Source organism: Pangasianodon hypophthalmus, chromosome 14, assembly GCF_027358585.1.
Source record: "Pangasianodon hypophthalmus isolate fPanHyp1 chromosome 14, fPanHyp1.pri, whole genome shotgun sequence".
Classification (NCBI taxonomy): Eukaryota; Metazoa; Chordata; class Actinopteri; order Siluriformes; family Pangasiidae; genus Pangasianodon; species Pangasianodon hypophthalmus.
Window position 1 is genome coordinate 18,477,822 of NC_069723.1, and position 20,126 is coordinate 18,497,947.

The 20,126-nt window shown below is 37.2% G+C and overlaps 2 protein-coding genes across 2 annotated transcripts; both read right to left on the bottom strand.

Annotated features, from left to right (window-relative positions):
* Window positions 1-8,367: 8,367 nt before the first annotated feature.
* On the bottom strand, window positions 8,368-11,985 carry rwdd3 (RWD domain containing 3). The gene is made up of 4 exons (XM_026934950.3): window positions 11,717-11,985; window positions 10,279-10,748; window positions 8,631-8,746; window positions 8,368-8,494 (listed from the first exon to the last, which is right to left on the bottom strand). The coding sequence occupies exons 1-4, from the start codon at window positions 11,799-11,801 to the stop codon at window positions 8,383-8,385; spliced, it is 783 nt and encodes a 260-aa protein (XP_026790751.3). The 5' UTR covers window positions 11,802-11,985; the 3' UTR covers window positions 8,368-8,382.
* Window positions 11,986-12,390: 405 nt separating this feature from the next.
* Window positions 12,391-19,423, bottom strand: LOC113539254 (holocytochrome c-type synthase). The gene is made up of 7 exons (XM_026934925.3): window positions 19,263-19,423; window positions 18,260-18,367; window positions 17,773-17,942; window positions 17,081-17,229; window positions 13,987-14,106; window positions 13,815-13,901; window positions 12,391-13,148 (listed from the first exon to the last, which is right to left on the bottom strand). The coding sequence occupies exons 2-7, from the start codon at window positions 18,360-18,362 to the stop codon at window positions 12,956-12,958; spliced, it is 822 nt and encodes a 273-aa protein (XP_026790726.1). The 5' UTR covers window positions 18,363-18,367; window positions 19,263-19,423; the 3' UTR covers window positions 12,391-12,955.
* Window positions 19,424-20,126: the final 703 nt, after the last annotated feature.

Here is a 20,126-nt window from a genome sequence, read left to right on the forward strand (position 1 = left end):
CGCAAATCATGTAGATCTGGCAAACCTTAGTTCAGGAGGACATTGAATTGGCAAGCCTTGTTGTCCCATCTGGAATTAATGATGTGTTGTTGAGAGACGAAGGGACCACGGAGATGCACTAGTCCTTCAATGTCTGGTTTTGGAAGCATGGACATTCTGGCTAATCGGAACATGCAGATGAGGCCGTGGAGGACCATTGTCCATTCGACAGGCTGGAAATACACACCTCTATAAAAACAAGCTGTTGACTGATGCAAGCCAGTTAGAATTTAACATTCATGATCTAGCAAAAAAAAAAAAAAAGATACTATGCGACACACAGGAGGATAAAACATAATAGTGAAAGAGGATGTGAGAAGAAAGAGAAGCTCACTCACATTGCCTGGAAAACAACATCCCCAATAACATCCCCAAAGGATGCTAAAGGTAAAATTAGATCACAGCAAATTGCACCACCATTGACTCAACAACCTGGCCTTCATCAGTGGCATTCATTGGCTTCGACCTGGCAATAAACACCCAGGAGAAAGGACAATGAGAAAGCCGCAGGCACCACAGCGACCGACCATCTGCACTCTCCAGCAGATCCTCAGCAACTTCATGATGAAGGAACCTCTAACTGCGCAACCTTGCCACAGTCATGTTTTCAGGCCAAACACCTTTTTGCTTCAGTTAGAATTCAAATCAATGGCCATTTTTCTGCTGCACATACGGAAACAACAACTGGTCCAAACTGGAGCCGGGCGAACATGAGGTTCTAGGTGTAGCTCATTTTCCAACTTGAGAGATGACTGGAAGCATCTCAGTGACAACAGTAAAAGCATCTGTAATACCATTATGGTGCACAATAGTTCTTTTCTTCAACACAGAAGGATGATTGAAATAGCATTGTGCTTTGTCTATATCCTTTAGTTCATCAACTCCTATCAGCTGCAGTAAAATTATTGACAAAAAGCTTTTTAATGATGAAGGGTTTTGAAACATGGTTATCGTTTCTATAACAGCTAATTCACAGGGATGGATTAATAAATGAAATAAATATTTGTTGTTATTTAGAAAAGTATAATCATTGATATGGTGACGCTTTCTGTAAGGAGACATTTAGTTAACATTTATGGATGGAAACTCTAGTGTCAGTGCTTTGTAACAGTCAGAGGTCTCTAACTATAAACTGATAAAAGAAAAAGTACATGTCATTTTTTAATAAATAAAAAAGTAAGCTTTGGAAAATTGCTGCAGTATAAAAAGAATAAAACACTGTTATAGGAAGAAAACAGTTTGGCATAACAGTTTGTGCTGTGTCGCATCATACCACCTCGTCAATGATTATTCTCCTTTCACAGCATGCCCCGTTGTGTTTTATCCCTCACTTACTTTATTGAATATTTGTTTATATGGTGTCGCATATTGTATAACCAACCAGCTATGAACAGTACTACCCCCACTACTATTAATTTCTGTTGGTGAGCCGTTGAACCTTTGGTAGTACTACTTTCAGTTTTATGGTGCTAAAAGTTCTATTATTTGTGCAGTGAAAAAAAGGACTAATGACTAATTTGCAAGAAAAGTATTCTGTCATAGCTGGACCTGGAAACATGTAAGTGTTCTGACACTGAGATATGCATTTTGCCAATGTGGAAATTGTCTAATCTCGACCCACTTCATTCATCACACTTGAAAGAGGCCCGATCAGGATGCACCCGGATCTCCTGCAGGGATATGAGGAGATTTGAGGGAATTAGATTGGCTCTCAGCATCTGAAGGTATCTTCTCAGTTGGAGTCATGAGGGGAAGCTCAGTTGAGGCTCAGCTGGATCTCTCCACAGCACGGCATGTCACACCACGGAGAAATCCACTCACTTCACTGCAGGGGTGGCGTTCAAGTGCATAAGCAGCGTGACACACACAGTGACAGTGAGTGAAAGGAGAAAAAGGGGGCTAGAGATTCAGATACAGAATATGAGTTCAGTATATCAACTACATGTGCAAAGGTTTTTCTGGTAATAGGATAGTCTAAAGGTTTTGCTGAGAACTGGGCTAGTTTATTCTACATTAACTACTCCTAGCTCTCTGTGAAAAATACCTTTTTTGGTCAAAAAAGTTACATGCTATATGTCTGTCATAGTACCACTGCTGTGGTCACTGTGTCAGCCCTTCTGTAAAAACAGTTGGAACTGACTTCCTGTAAAGAAAATCACTAGTTACAGAAATATTTAAGTGTCCTTATTAGAAACCATATTAAATACAAAAACGGCTTTTGTATTTCTTTATTTATTTAAATTTAATCCTAGAACAATGTAACATCACATAGGCCTAACTGTATTGAGACAGCATAGGGTTTTAAGCAAGCCTTGACCATGAATAAGGTGAACTATTCGTCCAACAAATATAAACCCTATACTTATATCAAAATAAATACAGCAACCTGAGACACATAACAGTTAAGATTTATAATAGAGTAAAAGCAAGGCAATGCCGTGATCAGGAATATAACAACCATAATGTAAAACCATATTAAGTCCTATTCAGCCTGGATCAATGTTACATGAGGAGGAGGGGTAATGTATTTATTACTGGTGTATCTCTGGGATTTCTTTCCTATCTAAATCAGTAATGTCATTATTTTTTTAAGGGCTGTGTGTTCCAGGGAGTGGGGAGTTTGTGTGTTTTACCTACTGTAAAAGGAAATGTATTCCTGTCTGAATTGACATAAAGGTTTCAACATATCCTGTGACAAAAGTGGTCTTCTCTTCAGTATGGAGACTGTTTTCTATTATTTCCCACCAAACTCAAACTGAGTTTAAAACCTAGAGCAATAAAAACAGACATTTAAAATGACTTCTTGTTGATTTCCTAACACAGGTAAAGCCTACATACATGATCAGACATCCACTTGAGTATCATGAATATGAAATAAACATAGTTGCCATAATGCTCTGTAGTAAATCTATGCTACTGTTATTGTGTATCCTACACTATTCACAGTTACCACAGCAAAATCATTGTAATATCATGGATTAGTGTTTAATAACAATGATTACCAACCGAACTGTATCATAGTAAAACCACAGTAAACGATATGAGCCGGTGACCCTGAAAAGCCGCTGCAAACCCATACTAGTCCTGTTTTAGAAAATCCATAGTTTTACTGCAGTGGGTGAAGCAATGTGATGATGTAATATTGATCTGCCACCCTTTTGGCTCGAGTTAAAGTTGCATTCTTTAAGATTGAATCGCTTTCTTCTTTCAAATTAGTCGCTCAGAGAATCTGCTCCCTTCATTCTAAATGATCTCAGAAACCTTCAGCCTGAACGTGTGAATATGGTATATTCTCTAAAAAAAAAAAAAAAAAACATTTAATTCAAGAAATAAATTCATTTAATTTCTAACAATAATGATCAAACACACAGGGGGACTAATGCTACAAATATGCTTGCTTTTTTTTTTTTTACTGAGACTACACTCAACTACAGAAATCACCAAAATATTACAAGTTTGAACATACCTGCTCATACAAGGATTTCCTTTATTTTTACTTTAATAATGTAGAATGTACCACTATGAAGTAACGCACACGGAATCATGCAGGGACCAAGAAAAGTGTTAAATCAAAACTATTTTATATTTTAAATTGTTAACAGTATTCCTGATGAAGCTTTGCACACTCTTCTCATTTCCTCATCCAGCTTTTCTTCAAATTTCCTAATAGGCCTCACTGCTTCTCCTAACTTCTAAACAAACACTACTAATTTGAGGGAAATTTACATTTTAAATATGAATTTGCTTATTCAATGAAATTTCTTGGATATTACTATTTACATTTGTTTGAGAAACAAATTTCAACCATAAGCATTTATTCTAGTCTTTAAGGCAGTGAAAATTATATATTAAATCTAGAGTGTCCAAATTTTTGACTGGTATTGTACATCACCACAGCATACTGTAGGTCCATTCATATAGCTGTGCTGTACACCTAGAGACCGAAAGTTGGTATGAAGGCAAGCGGTGCGTAGATGAGATTTCCCACAGCACAACAGCGCCCTATACTGTCCACTAGCAGCACACACAAGTGTACAGTTTGAGCTATTCTTCACAATGTCTATGTGGAATGTCCATCTATTATTCAGTGTGATTAATAAGGTACTAATGTGTATGATTAAAAATAGAAATACAGAATTGCATGAATAAAAGTTCAAGTGTTACTAAAATAAATTCAACTTAAGTAACATTTTAGTGGTAATACATTTATCCATGGCATTTTAAAATAATCCTGAGAAAATATTAAAATATTAGTGGCGATTATCAATCTGTGTAATATTTATTTGAAACTTGATTTCAGTACTTAAGGTCTTTTTGTCTTCAATTTTTTTTTTTTTTTTACATTTTGCATGAGACTTTCCATAAAACTGCTTTCGAGGCATTTTGAATAAACTGTAGACCCACAATGATTATTGAGAAAATAATGATCAAAATACAAAATATTTTACTTTTTCATTTTAGTCTTCAGCTTAAAAATATTCTCCATACTGTATGAACTATTTTCTCTAATCTTTTTAAACGTATGATTATAGCATTGCATATTTAACATGAAACATATGTAGTTACCTACAAACAGACACTGTCATATTCTTATAATTAATGTTGATTTATGCTGGATATGTGATGAAGCAAAAGTTGTTCAGAATCAGAAAAAAGATCAGCTATATTAAAGGGAAAAATGTATTTTTCTATGTGTAGTAGAGTAGAAGTCAGCAAAATCCTAAAGTACAGATCTTGACAAAAAAAGCATCTTAATTATAATAATCTACTATAAATGCTGCTTAATTAATATATAATTATGATGTATATCTCTAAAACCTGTATTTGGATTATTTTAAAACCACAGTACTCCCGTGAAAGCAAGGCCAAATGTCTGAACACTCGCTGGAGGAACAGTCGCTGGATAGAGATAAGGCTGTTTCTCACATTAACCCAAACACTCAAACCTGCCCAAATTCGCTCCTATCGACCAAAGCCCAGAATTCATCACAAATTAAATCCCAAATTAAAGCGCAGCTTTCCCTCACACCATCTGCTGAGCCTCTCCAAGTTGTCTCCACAAAGCTCAACCCGCGATATCTCAGTTCTCAGTTAACTTCATTAACATGTCTATCTCTCACCTAAAACCATCCTCGGCACTCCAGCTTAATTAAAAAGGGCTGTGTTCACTCGCTACATTATCCACGAGTGTGTGCTTGCATGCTAAAAAGCCAGTCTCTGTCTCTGCTGTGATGAAGAATGAGCGTGCCGGCTCACTATCGGGAAATCGGATAGCTCAATGACCAGGCGAGATTGCTGTTTTCTGAAATTACATCTCATGCTCTCAAAACTCCACACACTAAACACAACTTGCCCATTTCTCCCAATCCTCCTCAGAGATTAATTGCAAAATAAGCCATGTGCTCCAAATGAAATGAAACTCAGCATCCAAATGAGACACCCACACCACTATTGAACCAATTGGTTTTAGTGATGGGCAATTTCACACTAATGAGAGAATTCCACGGCAGCAGAACAACCATCTCTGGGACCTCTGATATATCTTAACCTGAACGCCTGTGGTTCCGGGGAGGCACTTGTTGCAAAACTAAACAAAATGGTTTAGACTGTATATAGTACAAGAGACAAAACACAGAGCATCTGGGTAGCCTTGAGGAATGAACTAAAAGTGGACTAAATGAACTAAAAGTGGTTCCTGAGAGGCCTTTGTTATAAAAAAAGGCTAAGTTGCTTAACATCTCAGTTCTTGTCTGACACTAGGTATGTCAAAGCCAAACAAAATGGCTGAAGTTTTGTATATGCTGCATTTAAATTAACCCAGAAGAGAGAAGCTGGAACTCAGGATTAAATCATTTTTGACTTCAAGTTACAAAATGGGGGGAAAAACATGGATGCCTACATGTTCATCTTTTGTTAGCAACAATCTAGCCAGCTAACTGCAATGAATGCAGTATATTTAACAAGTCATTATGTCTGTATGTTGATTGATCTAAAGCAAATACTTTGATATACAGCATAACTCATTTAAAAGTAAATAAGTGCTACTACTTTATTTAATGCTGATGCTGTGAGCAGCCATGTTGATTTGATGTCACATGCTGAACTCAGGATTGAGTGGAAAACATGGCTAACTAAATGATTAGATATTTATATAAATATTTGCTTTAAAATATTTTGTACATCACATCCTGCAATTATTTTCTTTTGTTCAGAAACGGTAGGCTCAGTTGTAATTTACTTTACAGTGGAGGTAGAAATAGCAGCTGGATGCAGTTCAGGGTCCAGAGTGGAACAATTGTAATATATAATAAATAATAGCAATGATATATAGTAATGATAATATTAATAAATAATATGTTTAATAAATAGTACTATTTATTAGTAATATTTAAAATAATAATAATATTTAACTGGTGAAACAATTAAAATTATGGGAGTTAGAAGGAAGCCCATGGAGAAAACTTGTAACTCCACAGACAGTAACCCAAGCTCATGATGGAACCAGCGACTCTGGAGCTATGAAGTGGCAACGCAACCTGCCTCATCAACGTTGCTGCCTCTCTTTTTGTCAGTTGTCACATTAGTCACATTTCTGCAGCACTACAGCTCTGTCCTGTCACTCAGTTTCCACCTGGCAGGTCAGTTTAGCAGCTCACATCTACAGAAAACTGCTGAATTAAACTCCATGGTATGCTTAGTTCAAGTTCTCAACTTGGGTCTATTTAGGATCGAACCGCTCTAGAGTTCGCTTGGACCTGGACCGAAAACACCTCGCTCACATGAGCTTGAACTGGTTGTTTTGGTATGTACCCAAGTGTGAATACTATGCTCTCACCTGCACAAACGAACAGGAAAACACACCAGGGTTCGATTCAAACAGGCTAAACACTGCATATATGAACTCACACTTACACACAGTAACAACTATGTGAAGTCAGCCATGATTGGAGGATTGGGAACCTCGCACAGCCTTCCTGTGGAGCTGTTAGATGCCTTACTGGGGTTACAGCATCTCTGTAGTCCACTGTATTAATCTGAGCAGACTTTTACTCACTTCTACAGCCTCTGAGGTTAAACAAATTTCCAGTTCATGTTGATGCTTCAACAGTGGCTCTCAATTAAGAGTCCAATATCTGTAGAGCTCAAATGTCATTTAGCCAATACATTGCCTAGCTCATTGAACCTCCATGCTCACTTAACCTGGGTAAAGCTAAACTATTTAAATGGTTTTGTGTGTCTATCACCTCACAGCCTCTCTGAGGAGCCGACATGCTCTTGCACTGGATCCAAAGGCGATTTTATATATTAAGTAAATGCCACTATGTAGGTGACATTTAAACTGCAATGTTTTGGAAGAACACGTCCAGGGAGAAAGGGCATGTATGGTGAATTTATTGTTCGGAAAGGACGATGGTAAAGGGCAATAAGGTGATTTTCATTAAGCACTATTAATCAGGATTTACAAAATGGAATTTGACGTAAATCCTACTTTAAGCCACAAACAGCTGTCTATACTTAAACATATTGAAATGAGGATAGATGGATCAAGGAGAGCAGGAGAATTAGAACATATGAAAAGTCATTTGGTACACTCTGGAGTTTTTAAAGTAAATCTTTATTTACCTGATAGGTACCTTTATTTATGATGACTTTTTTTTTCCAGTGACTTAAATCTTTCTTGCAGATTATTAAAGAACGGTGTGGAAAAAAAAAAAAAACATTTTGTTCCAGAATCATCCATCATCAGTAACTGCTTTATCCTGGTCAGGGTCATGATCCGGAGCCTATCCCAGGAACACTGGGTGGGAACTGGGAATACATCCTGGATGGGATGCCAGTTGGGTGGCAGAAAACCCAGCAGAAACCCGAGAGGATACATTTACATTAGCTCATTTGGTGACTTAGAGTTGAGACAGGATACAAATGAGGGTTAAGGATCTTGCTCCTCCTACAGTAGTAGCTTGATGGTGCAGGGATTTAAACTCCCAACCTTCTAATCAGTAGCCCAAAGCCTTAACCACTTCTCCACAGACAATAACCCCAGGTCAGGGGACCCTGGAGCTGTGAGACAGCAACGCTACCTGCTGTGCCACCGTGCAGTGCTCGAACCTTTTATAAGTGAGGAGCTTCAATTATGCAACATGAGCACAATTGAACTGATTAAAGCCGGGGTGATCCTATATTAACCCTCTGTTCATTTTGATCATTGACACATGTGAATTTGTGTGGATTTGCAATCGTGAGTGTTCAATCCCTGCTCAAGTCTTCCTCAAGGACCTCTCTAGTACTAAATCATGTATAAAAGCAGACTCTTAAAAAAAGAGCCAATAATTTATCAGACATTTATTGTAACGAGGGAACAAATTCTTGGTAAAGCTTCATCGATCCGACTAAATCAAACTCCCTTCTGAGGTCTTCTAAAGACAAGTCTTCCTTAACCTCAAACGCTGATATTCTGAAATAAAGGGAAATGGGTTGAGAGGAAGAAAGGTGAGAGAGAGAAAGACATTAAGTGACAGGCTGATGCAATAAGCAGTGTTCAGTGTAAAGGGATTCTGAAATGTGTAAAGTGGAAGCCTTGCAGCTCTTACCTTTTAAAATCCTCGGTAAGGGGCACTTCACATAAAACCCTCATCATCTTCTCTTTGCACCGTTTGCCTGACGAGTCGATGTCAACTTTCATCGTCCTCAGAAGGTGGATAAATTCCTTTAGAGGAGGATTTAGAGTTGTCATTCAATTATATCTTTTACTGACCTAAAGGAAATTAATATACAAGACATACTTGGAAATTGGGCTGGGTAAAGAAAAAATAAGAGCAGGTTTAAAAGCACACATCAGTAAAAGAAAGACAAAGTGATCGCACCATGTGATCAATCAGCCAAGATATGTTTGGCGACTGATGTTTTCTTATCTAGTTTTGCACTTGAACAGCAAAGCTAATGTAATTAATGAAGTCTATCTCTTCCAAAATCTTTTCCATAGACACAGGCTTCCTTCTAGCCTTACACACAGTGGATGTTAAAAGTCTACACACCCCTGTTAAAATGGCAGGGTTTTGAGATTATATATATATATATAATATATATAATATATATTCATTCTGAAGACAGCCACATCCCCCTATTATAAAAGGGGGTGCATACTTATATAAAAATGAAACTAAGGTAAATCATGTTAGAAATTTTTTCACCCTGAATGTGAAATTACAGTGTATAAAAATTAAGTGAAAAACAATCAGATACATTTTAGGGAAAAATAGGAAAAATAAAAAAAAACTTACAATAACCTGGTTGCATAAGTATGCACACCCTTTTATAATTGGGGATGTGGCTGTCTTCAGAATGAACCAATTCTGAACCACACATTCAAACTCATGTTCAAAAGTAATTATCATACAGCTGTCATCAGTGAAATAATTCTGATTAACCCCAAATAAAGACCAGCTGTTTCTGTAGGATTTTCTTCACATCTTCTTGGTTTCATCTGACTACTGAAGCAATGGTCCGTTTTTGGAAAAAAGAGTGAGAAAATATTGCCAAGTCGAGATGTGCCACACTTCAACAATCTATTAGTTTAGGGGTGTGCATACTTATGCAACTAGGTTACTGGAAGTTTTTATTTTTCTTTTTTTTCCCCAAGTGAATTTTGCAAATGAATTTTTTCACTTCATTTGCATACGTCATTTCACATTAAAGGTGGGAAAAGTTCTGACAGGATTTATCTTGATTAAATTTTTTTACTTCACAAAAACCTGCCATTTTAACAGGGGTGTGTAGACTTTTTCTATCCATCATACATTCTTTGTAAGCTACTTTATCTAATTTTCAAATAAGTTTGTATTTATACATTTAATTTTAAACTATATCATCATTCTCATCATTTCCAGCTTTCAGGTATGTTTCTACCTTCATATTTTCCGAGGGAATGAACAATACCAAATTGTGCTGCGTAAAAAAGTGAATCTGGTTGTCCAGGATGGCCGCCCATATAACGTCACCATGTTCAGTTACAGTGTTTTGTTCTTGTTTATAGATTACAGTAAGTCTCACTGCGTCCTAAACCACTTCAGTAAGGATATATAAGGCAGATATTTCTGGAAAAGTCTGTATTACTTTTGTAGCTCCTGTAACAAACTCAAGAAGCAAACATCAGCCACCAACCACGTCTAATCTAATCTGTGTTACAAGTCGCATCACAGTCAGGAACCAATAAACTTGCCATTAATCTCTCCTTAATACCTTAATGCTTTGCTTTGTTCCTTGCAGTAAAATCAAAATTGGCCTTCCCACAAACAGTCTCCCCATCAACCCCAACTCCGTAGTCCACTTTTCAATCAGTTTGATATATTTAGCTTTAGACCGCATATGATCTAAATGCAGCAATGCCATCCAGGTGTCCTCTGCTTTACTGTGGGCTGTATTTGAGCAGTCTCCTGGGCTGTTTGGGGTCGTAATCAGGTCAGTGAAGTTGTGCTGAAGCCACGTGACTAGGTGGTGAACCATGGGCTCAGGTGGAAGAGTGTGAGCTTTACTGAGCATCGCTTTCTTCAGCTCCTGGCAGTGACTCCTCGAGAAATCGCCGGAGGTGACGCTGATATCAGGAGGGGTTTGAGGGTACAGGGGAGGGAGATGGAAAGTGAGGTTGAGCGTTTTTCTCCCGCTGTCTGTGTCTATCGCAGTGCAGATGCGGTACACAAGTCCTGTCTGAGCTGTGTTTAAGGAACAGATTCACATAACATTAGAAAAGACTGAGGTTCTCTCACATGATGGTATTAACAAAATAGATTACTGTTATTATTCCACAGCACTAATCTGATTGATCAGAATGTGTTGCTGCTCTGAAAATAGTTCATATTAATACCCTCGTTCTAATACATTTACCATTTCTATAGGAACAACTTACACAGGGACTTGTATGGCAGACTCACCACATGAACTGATCAAGAAACGTGTAATTGTTTTTATATCGTAAGAGTTTTCTGTATGGAGATAGTATTTAGTATTTTTAGAATAAGTCTCCAGTGTAAATTTTGCAAAAGTGGTGGAGATGATAGTGGATTTCAGGAAGGACCCAGGACCAGGAGACGTGCAGCCAGGATTGCAGCCGACCCCTCTCACCCCGTACGTGTACTCTTCCAGCCACTCCCCTCTGGCAAGAGGCTCCAGTCCATCAGAACCAGGACCTCACGCCACAAGAACAGCTTTATATTTATATATAGCATGTTCATCTTGCACCATGGTCTCATGCACTTTAGTATTTTTTTACCATTGTTATTGCGTGTTATTTTTGTATTTTTGTATTCTTCATTTCATCTCCCCCTTGACTTTATATCTTTGATTCTGTGTTTGCACCTGACATCAAGACAAATTCCTAGTACTGTAGAGTGTCCTTTACTGTACCTAGCAATAAATCGTTTCTGATTCTGATTTGTATTAGTGGTACAAAAGGGAAGACTTTAGGACATGCTGTCATTGGAAAAATAACTTTAGGGTGACAGCAGTAACTCTCCTTCAACACACCACCCTGTCGTTGATTATTTGCCTATAACAGCACGCCCCCAAATGATTTTTCCAGGAATAGACAGTTAATTTTTTTTTTCATGTTCATTCTTTCAGCATTGAATTACATGGGTAATCTGTGGGTACAACTAGCTAAAGACAAGCTCATGAACCTCACCTGATTCCTCAATCAACTCAAACTCGTCTTTTTCACAAAAAATGGCAGACAGAACTGACATTTCATCCAGCGCTTCTTCAGACATCTTCACAACATGAGTGCAAAAACATGCACTGAACCTCACTAGCTGGTTAGCGTCATGTTCCCACACCCGTATTCATACAATCCCGCCTCCTGCTCTGTGATTAGCTAGTACTTCTTATACACGAGCGTGCCGATTGGAAGTTGTTCACGTTACCACAGCAACCACAGAACACGATCGACATCTGAGAGCTGTTATAAAGTAAACAGCTCTTTAATGTTAACTACTAGCCAATCCTAGTAAAGGAGGCGGGGAATGACCGAATACAGGTGGGTAAAAAAATGACGAGTCGATACATCGTTTGTGATTGTACGCAGAAGTTTGAGTCCGTGTTGCAACACTGACTCTCTAAACTCAGTTCCGGTCTTGAGACGATATTGTTTTCTTATAATTTAGAATAGATTTATGGACAGTTGAACACAAATTAACTCTTTTAATATGGAGTATAAGCCTTGATGAATTTTACTTTCAGTGAAAACATAATACACACAAGCTGTGGAAATGGCACACAGACATTCACCCAAATGATGTCAAAGATCCAAGGCATTTCGATGGCAGGAATTTAGAATTTCATGAAACATAAAACATAACATTTGCAGAAAAATTAAGATATTATTTATTGAACATACAGTGGGGAAACAAATCATATTACAGTATATTACAGAACATTGGACATCAGTATGGAAGTTGAAATTTAGCTCCAACCCTGGATAAATGTCTAAGATGCTTGTTAAGATACTATGCTTTCCATACTTAAGCAAAAAAGAAAAACACATTTGATTACTGTATAACTACTGTACACATTATTACTCACGAATTAAACTCCTATTCAAAAAAGAATAACTGTAAGAAGTAATCATGTGATCTATGATCTTGTGATGTGATGAGCCCTGTGTTAGCATTCTACTACACTATAATTCTTACAGACAGCAACTTTATGTAACTGTGATATAATTTTACATTTGACCAGGTTTCACTGATACTTGTTTGCATGTCTGATATTTGCAGCCCATAATAATAATCATTATTAGTACAGGACTTGGACAGTTGGGTATGTGCGTGACACTTTCTGTCAGAGTGAGCTAAACAAGCCCAAATAATCACCAATAAATATATATGAATATAAAACTCCTATATTTCCGTATAGCAGCACAGGTTCATGACGAGGTCCATCTCCACCACGCCACCTTCATGCGATCCCACACGGCTTCTAAAGAATCAAACGCTGGACGGACGTCTAAGATGGTGTGACTCGACCCTCGACCTCCATCGTAGTAGTCGATCACATATCGCACCTCTTTCCCGCACCGGTCCACAATCCAGTCATGTCTGTCAAACGGCAGCTTATGCCTGCAGCAAGACGGAGACAGAAAAAAAAAAATCAGTAGATCTTTTTTTTTTTATGTATTTTGTGGTAATGGGGGTTCAGTGGTTAAGGTTCTGAATAGAAGGTGGTCAGTTCAAATCTCAAGACAAAAGTCAAAAAGCCATGTAGGTCCCTTGAGAAGAATCCTAACTTTTAGGGTGCTTTCATACCTATTAGTCTGAGTCTGAATCAGAGTGAAATTGATACTCTTGGTTCATTTTCTATTTGGTTTGGTTTGTTTACACACAGCACATTATTAAAACAACTCAAAAAAAGCAAAAAAAAAGAAAAAACTGTTGGCTCAGGGGCATGGGGAGCAGAAAATATACTCAAAAAACTCCCTCATTCACTGGAAATAGGCCGAAATGGAGAAAGATAAACAGAAATACGACAACAGAGTGCGAAGAAATAGAAATCACAAAAGAATTACCTAATCACAGAGAACAAAGTGCTAAACAAATGATTAGATAATTATATAAATACTCTTTTTTGTGTATCACGTTCAGTGTTTATTTGCTTTCGATTATTTGCTCTGCCATTTGATTAGACTTATTAGATTACGGATTACTGACAGGTTAAACTAGCACAGTCATAAAGCAGTCATGCATTTCCATTCTCTCTGGTTTTTACGTACTGGGATTGAAACTCACCCCATCCAGTGACGAAAGCGGGCTCTCGGAGTAAATTCTTTTGCTTTGCCTCCAAACCTTTTAAGAGCAGGTCCACATGGACACTCCCTTTAGATGACAAAAAAAAGTCACAATCAGTATCAATAATGAAACATAACGGCTTTATAAAAATCTATAAGTTTCACCAGCGCACTTTGAATGGAGAGCTTCCCATCTCAGGATCTCCGTCCACGCCTGCTCGTTGTTCTGGTTGTGAATGTTAATGATGTTCGTCATGTCTTTTTGAGAGATGTCTTGCTCCTTCCAGCGCCACCTGGTGGACACAGTTCAGGGAACATACATCTATTTAATGATCAAATGCGTTTATATTATTACAACTTCTGCAAACAACCACATCAGCCCTGCATTTCAGAGAGATAGATGGATAGATGGATGAGTGAAATTGTTTTGTTGCAGCAGTACAACAAACAACACAAATTATAAGCACACAGACTATGCACAGAGAACACAAACTACAGTACCTGTACTTAGTAAACTAATTACATGAGAATAAAATAAGATTCTAAGTAACAACAAAAGTAAGTAAAGTGGTTGTAGCACAGGTGATGATCATATGACTGTCATAATGTGTCCATGAGAAAGAGAGTAAATAATAATAAATACAAGTACACAAGAACATTACTCTTAAAAATACATAACGAGCCCCAAGTTGCTCATGTCGTTTGTAGATTGTTGCTTCTGGGCCAAGTGTGAGCGCTAGTGTTGTCTCTTGTGGGCGTCTAGCATCCCTTCAGTGTTTTAAGCTCAGAGGAGAAAGGGTAGCAGCCAAAATACACTGATTGAATTTGATTTATTTGTCTTTAAAATAAAAAATAAAATTTAAAATCTTTTTTAAATAAATTCTACTATTTTACTAAAGATGAAAATGTGTGAAAATGGGTTGTTTGATGTACGTTATGTTCCAGGCTTCGTATTAGAGTCTGCTGAGCCTCTGAGTCTGTAAGGAGTCACCCCTCTCCCTCCCCCCTTCTCTACTCACACATTTTTATAAAATATATTTATTAATCATATTTCTCTTAATCTTCTACAGTTCTGTTTAAGCTTCTGTTGTATTAAAATCTATATTCTTTTATATCCATTTATTCTTTTACTGTTTTATATGACTGTCATTTTTGTAAACACTTTAAACTGCTTTTTTTTAAAGCTGCTATAAATAAAGATATTCTCCAGAGACACTGGAGACCCTGTTACTTTCTTTCAAGTGTTATTTTTCTTTGCAAACATATTTGTTGTATATGACAATAAGAAAAGATGAAACCGCTGTTATATTTTCTTCTATTTTTTTCGAGTTAAGCAGTACATAGAGCGAGGTCCAAAATTCTGAGAGCGCTAGTGAAAGTGCTTCTATTTTGCAATATTTTCTAATTTAATACAACAATTTTCATTACAAGTTATATTATTGACAACAGTGAAAAGTGAAAAGTAGAATCATAAAAACATTTACATGAATTTCAGAGTTTCTGTGTATTTGGTACATCCCCTTTTTTGCTTTAATCACAATGTGCACTCGAGCTGCATGGACTCCACCAGTTTGTGCAAAACCTTATGAGCCATTTTACATCAAATCCATCAGAGTGTCTTCTGAACACAAGCTTCAGTAGAAGAGATCAGGCATGAGGCATGACTTTTTGTACAAAGAGGTTAACATCAAAGTTAACACTGTGATCAATTTCACAAATTTGCTTATATTTAAATAGGGACCTAGAAATAGTGCAGAATCCGATTTATTAAATATTTAATATATTGTATATTCACTTTCTTTGTTTTAAATATTTCAAAATTCTAAAACCTTCTGTTTATTTCCAATTGTAAATGGAAAAAAAATCCCAGATTTTCGGTGCAGTCTCAGACTTTTGGACCCTGCTGTAGGAACTATGTGGAGGTAGGAACTAAAGTTGTGAGAGGGGGAAATGAAAGATGTGGTATTGTGGCTTTTTTTCTTCAGACCCAAACTCTGGAATAGTCTCCCCTTTCATGTGAGGCCAGCGTCATCATTAGCTATTTTTAAATCTTCCCTTAAATCATATTTTTATTCTTTCGCTTTTGAAAAAATCTAGATGTTGATATTATTGTTTTTATTATATTACTATTTCTATTGTACAGCACTTTGGATCAACTTATGTTGTGTTTAAATGTGCTTTATAAATAAATGCTGATTGATTGATTGTTGATTTGTCACTTCACCACGTCAGGCCTAATCTGCATAAATCTCAGATGCTCTCCTGTTGCTTTGCTGTGTGTGGGAGACTTTTCTTCAGTTTCCCAATAACAACTTTAGTTCCCACCTTCAATTAGTTGCCATTTACTGTCTGATGCACAAAAATATCAGAAAAACTTATAACTATGCTTTCATCTTATAGTGAGTGGTAAAATATGCTCTCAAAGCCAGATGTACAGTTAGGTTAAGTGTTCAATTTTAAACACTATGTTCAGCATCAAGTGCTATATTCATGGCAGAAGTAATATTATAAATAATAAATGAATACAAATGTATAAGTGAATATCAGAGGCTACACATAAGAAGAGATAAATAGGCAAATAAATGAATTAACACAAATGAATAGAAGATAGTTTAAAAAGTAAAACAATTTAAAAGTGTAAAATATTTCACACTGAGCAACGTAAGCATGGATCGTTATATGGATCATTTCGATTAATTGATTAATTTGGGATGAAAATTCTAAAACTCTTTCTGGTGTTACTTTGTCAAAAATCTCCTTAAAGACCTTACTGAGCAATTTCTTTGTCTGATGACATTAAAAGTTCAATAACGAGTTCTACATGACTGTCAGATATACAATTTTTTTTTTTTTTTTTTTTGTGTGAAAGTTCCACATGTTTAATGTAATGTTTTTCTTCTAAACTGACGAAACACTGACTTGATCTTAAAACAAGTTTCCTGGTTCCCTGAGCCAATCTCAGTATGTGATTGGAAAAGGGGTTAAATCAAGGTTAAATATAATTTAAGACGTAATTTGCAGTTATGATGCGCTATGTTTTATAGCATAGTCTGCAGTGAACTTTGGACTTCTTGGAAGGTTGAACTCTGTAGCTCAGCAGCAGGTAGCCTCAGTGTAATACTTAATTCATTTCATTTGTAAAATGTAACTTAAGGAAAAATGAAGACTTTCTATGCGCCTGTATGCAGGCTGTAAATGAGGACGTGTTGAAAGCCGCACTGATGTTCAGGTTTGTAGTTTGGTTAGGAGTATTTAATACTCGCTCACCCTTTCCTCAGCATGGCGTTCCAGAACATCTGCTCGGAGGGATAAACCCAGTTCTGGTCCGATCCTGAGCGAGGGATGTGTGACTCTTCTCGCATCACAGACAGAGGAAAGGGCTGGCCGGAAGAAGGCTGCTGGTTGGGCGGAGGCATCTGAAATGAAGAGGAAAATCATAAAGCCATACAGCAGCTACACTGAGAGTACAATCTGCTTTCTTCTCTCCTCTCTCACCAGTGTTTTATCTATCCGTTCTACTATACTGCAAGCAAACTTCTATTCTACACATACTATACTCGACTCCACTGCTGATGAGAGCTTATCATTCATTCATTCATCTTCAGTAACCGCTTTATCCTGAGCAGGGACGCAGTGGATCCAGAGCCTATCCCCGGAACAATGGGTGAGATGTGGGAATACACCCTGGACAGGACACCAGTCTATCACAGGGCATCATGCATGCATACACATACACACATACACACACACACACACCCCTAGGGTACTTCAATTTAGTGTAGTCGTGCATATCTTTGGGAGGTAGGAGGAAACCAGAGAACCCAGACGAAACCCATGCAAAATGCCACACAAACAATAACCTGAGCTCAGGATGGACCCTGGAGATGTGAGGCAGCGAAACTACTAACTACACCAAAGATGACTGAATGAATGAATGAATAAATGAAAAAATATCGCACCATGTTTGCAGGGTTGATGTCAGATGCTGTATTTTTGCTTCCTCTAGCTCCTGTCACAGGACACTGCACAAACTCGTAGGCTCTGTCCTGATGTGCTGGCACATCTGGTGCACTCTTGGGTTGCTCTGTAGTGGATGCTGTGTGCATGGGGCATTCGGATGGAGGTGCAGCTAAACACAGATGATTGAGAAAAAAAAAAAAAAAGTTACATCATTTTTCTCCCAAGTGTTGCTTATGTGGTTTGTGATGAGATATTTATCTATGAAAATGGACACAAGGACACTGCAGAGTTAAAAACGGTCCTAGTGGCTATACTGAAGCTGAATATCACAGTACTGGCTGTACTGAACCTCATTAAGTAAAGTCAGAACACAAAACATTTCACCCGTTTACACAATTACACCAAGAATAACTTAAATAAGAGTCAAAGACATTTGTGGATTTTCCAAAGGTTGATAAATAAGCCAGATAAATTATTTATGATCACCTCTTTTGGCGTCCTGGTGCATGGGACATCCCGGAGGCGGAGCTCGGCTCTCATCAGACATCACAACAGCCTCCGCCTTGACTGTGCCAAAAGGACTGGACATCGTCTCTGTCAGGAGGTGAACATAGTACACAATCATCACCATCACTGTATATAAACACCAGCAAACCGAAACCAGAGCTGCACAACACATTACAATACCTGTCCTGGCAATACTGAGATCACAGAAACCTGCCAGATCAAAACATAACCCAACTTTACTTTTTACTGTGTCACAATTCTACACATTTTAGAGATATTTTAACAATATTAATGCAAACGACTCTGTAACTGTAACTCATCATGGGTTTGCTAGTTTGCTTTTATATATTTCAAAGTATATCACTATATAATCACATAATTTTATTTGTGTCCATGTTAAACATCTACAAAACTACAAAAGCTTGAAGATGTAAGAAAAAAAAAAACACAAGCAAACAAAAACAAATAAATAAATATCTAGACAGATAGACAGATAGATAGATAGATAGATAGATAGATAGATGTGAGATTTGAATGACTGAGCTTGCTTATCTTGTCATATGACTTTTCAGAAAAATAAAAATAATATAGATTAGTGTTATGGATGCATACTGGCCTGCAATGATACAATGATTTTTTTTTTTTTTTTTTTTCTTACACCCAGTAAAATTTCTTTCAGTAAATGCCATTTATTTCAATAAATTCCCCAGGAGTCACTGTAGTTATCAATAATGAATAATTCAGATTTGAGACTCAAACATGCAATCTGAACTAAACCTTCAGAAATAAGACTGTATACACGTTTAATAACAATAATAATAATAATAATAATAATAATAACAATAATAATAACAATAATAATAGAGAATAAATGCTTTTACATTAGTGTCACACAAGAGTCCTTGCAGTTAATCATATCAGAATGGTTTATAAGCAATACGACATGCAACTGAATAAAAATAATGACTAAAATAACCTTTACCTGACTGTAACACTGAGCCGTGCGTGAGATTTGTATTATAATGGGTTTTAATTGTTTAATAGCGATAAAAACATCTCCACGCTCTTTTCAATGTCGAAACTTGTGCTTTACCCAGCACACAGCGTGAACCCATTTCTTCACTGGGGTCAGAGGTGAAGCTCACATGGCTCGATGGGGTTTTTATCGCCACCTGCTGGCTGGAAGAAGAACAGCACTACACTCTAATTACACGCCAGGGTTTCCAATACTGCAACACCAGGGAGCAGAGCTTCACTCTATTCGTCTCTTATTAGATAACATGCTTCAGCAATTGTTTTTACCTGGACTAATCAAGACCATGTGCTCAACATGAAGATCCCTGTTGTTTTATTGACAAGAAACCTAAAGACATATCAAAGAAAATGTACATTTAAATTCAAATTTAAATCTAAATATATGGTTTAAATATAAACCAATATTTCCATATTGGTTTCTTTCTTCTTTTTTTTCAGAATTTAAAATGTTGGTTCCTCTGGCTGCAAGAACCAAATCAATACTCATTCAATGAGAATTCACGTACAGGGTGTCCCAAAAGTCTCCACACACAGGGGGCTACGTACGCCACCACCACGTCGGTTGTGCCTTCGTCAGTGGATGTTCGTGGACGTCCACTTCTCAGTTCCAGTTTGTTAATAAGTTTGGCAACAGTGTCATGTGTGATGTGCTTGCCATGTTTGCTGTTAAAATCCATTGCAACCTCGTGACAGCTTCCAGCCATTAGAATGATTTCAATACGTTCTTCTTTTGTTAAAGGCTTTCTTAAAGCTTATCTGAAAAAAACTAAGTAAAAAAATTTGGAAGATATTTTGCTAAAAAAAAGCGTTC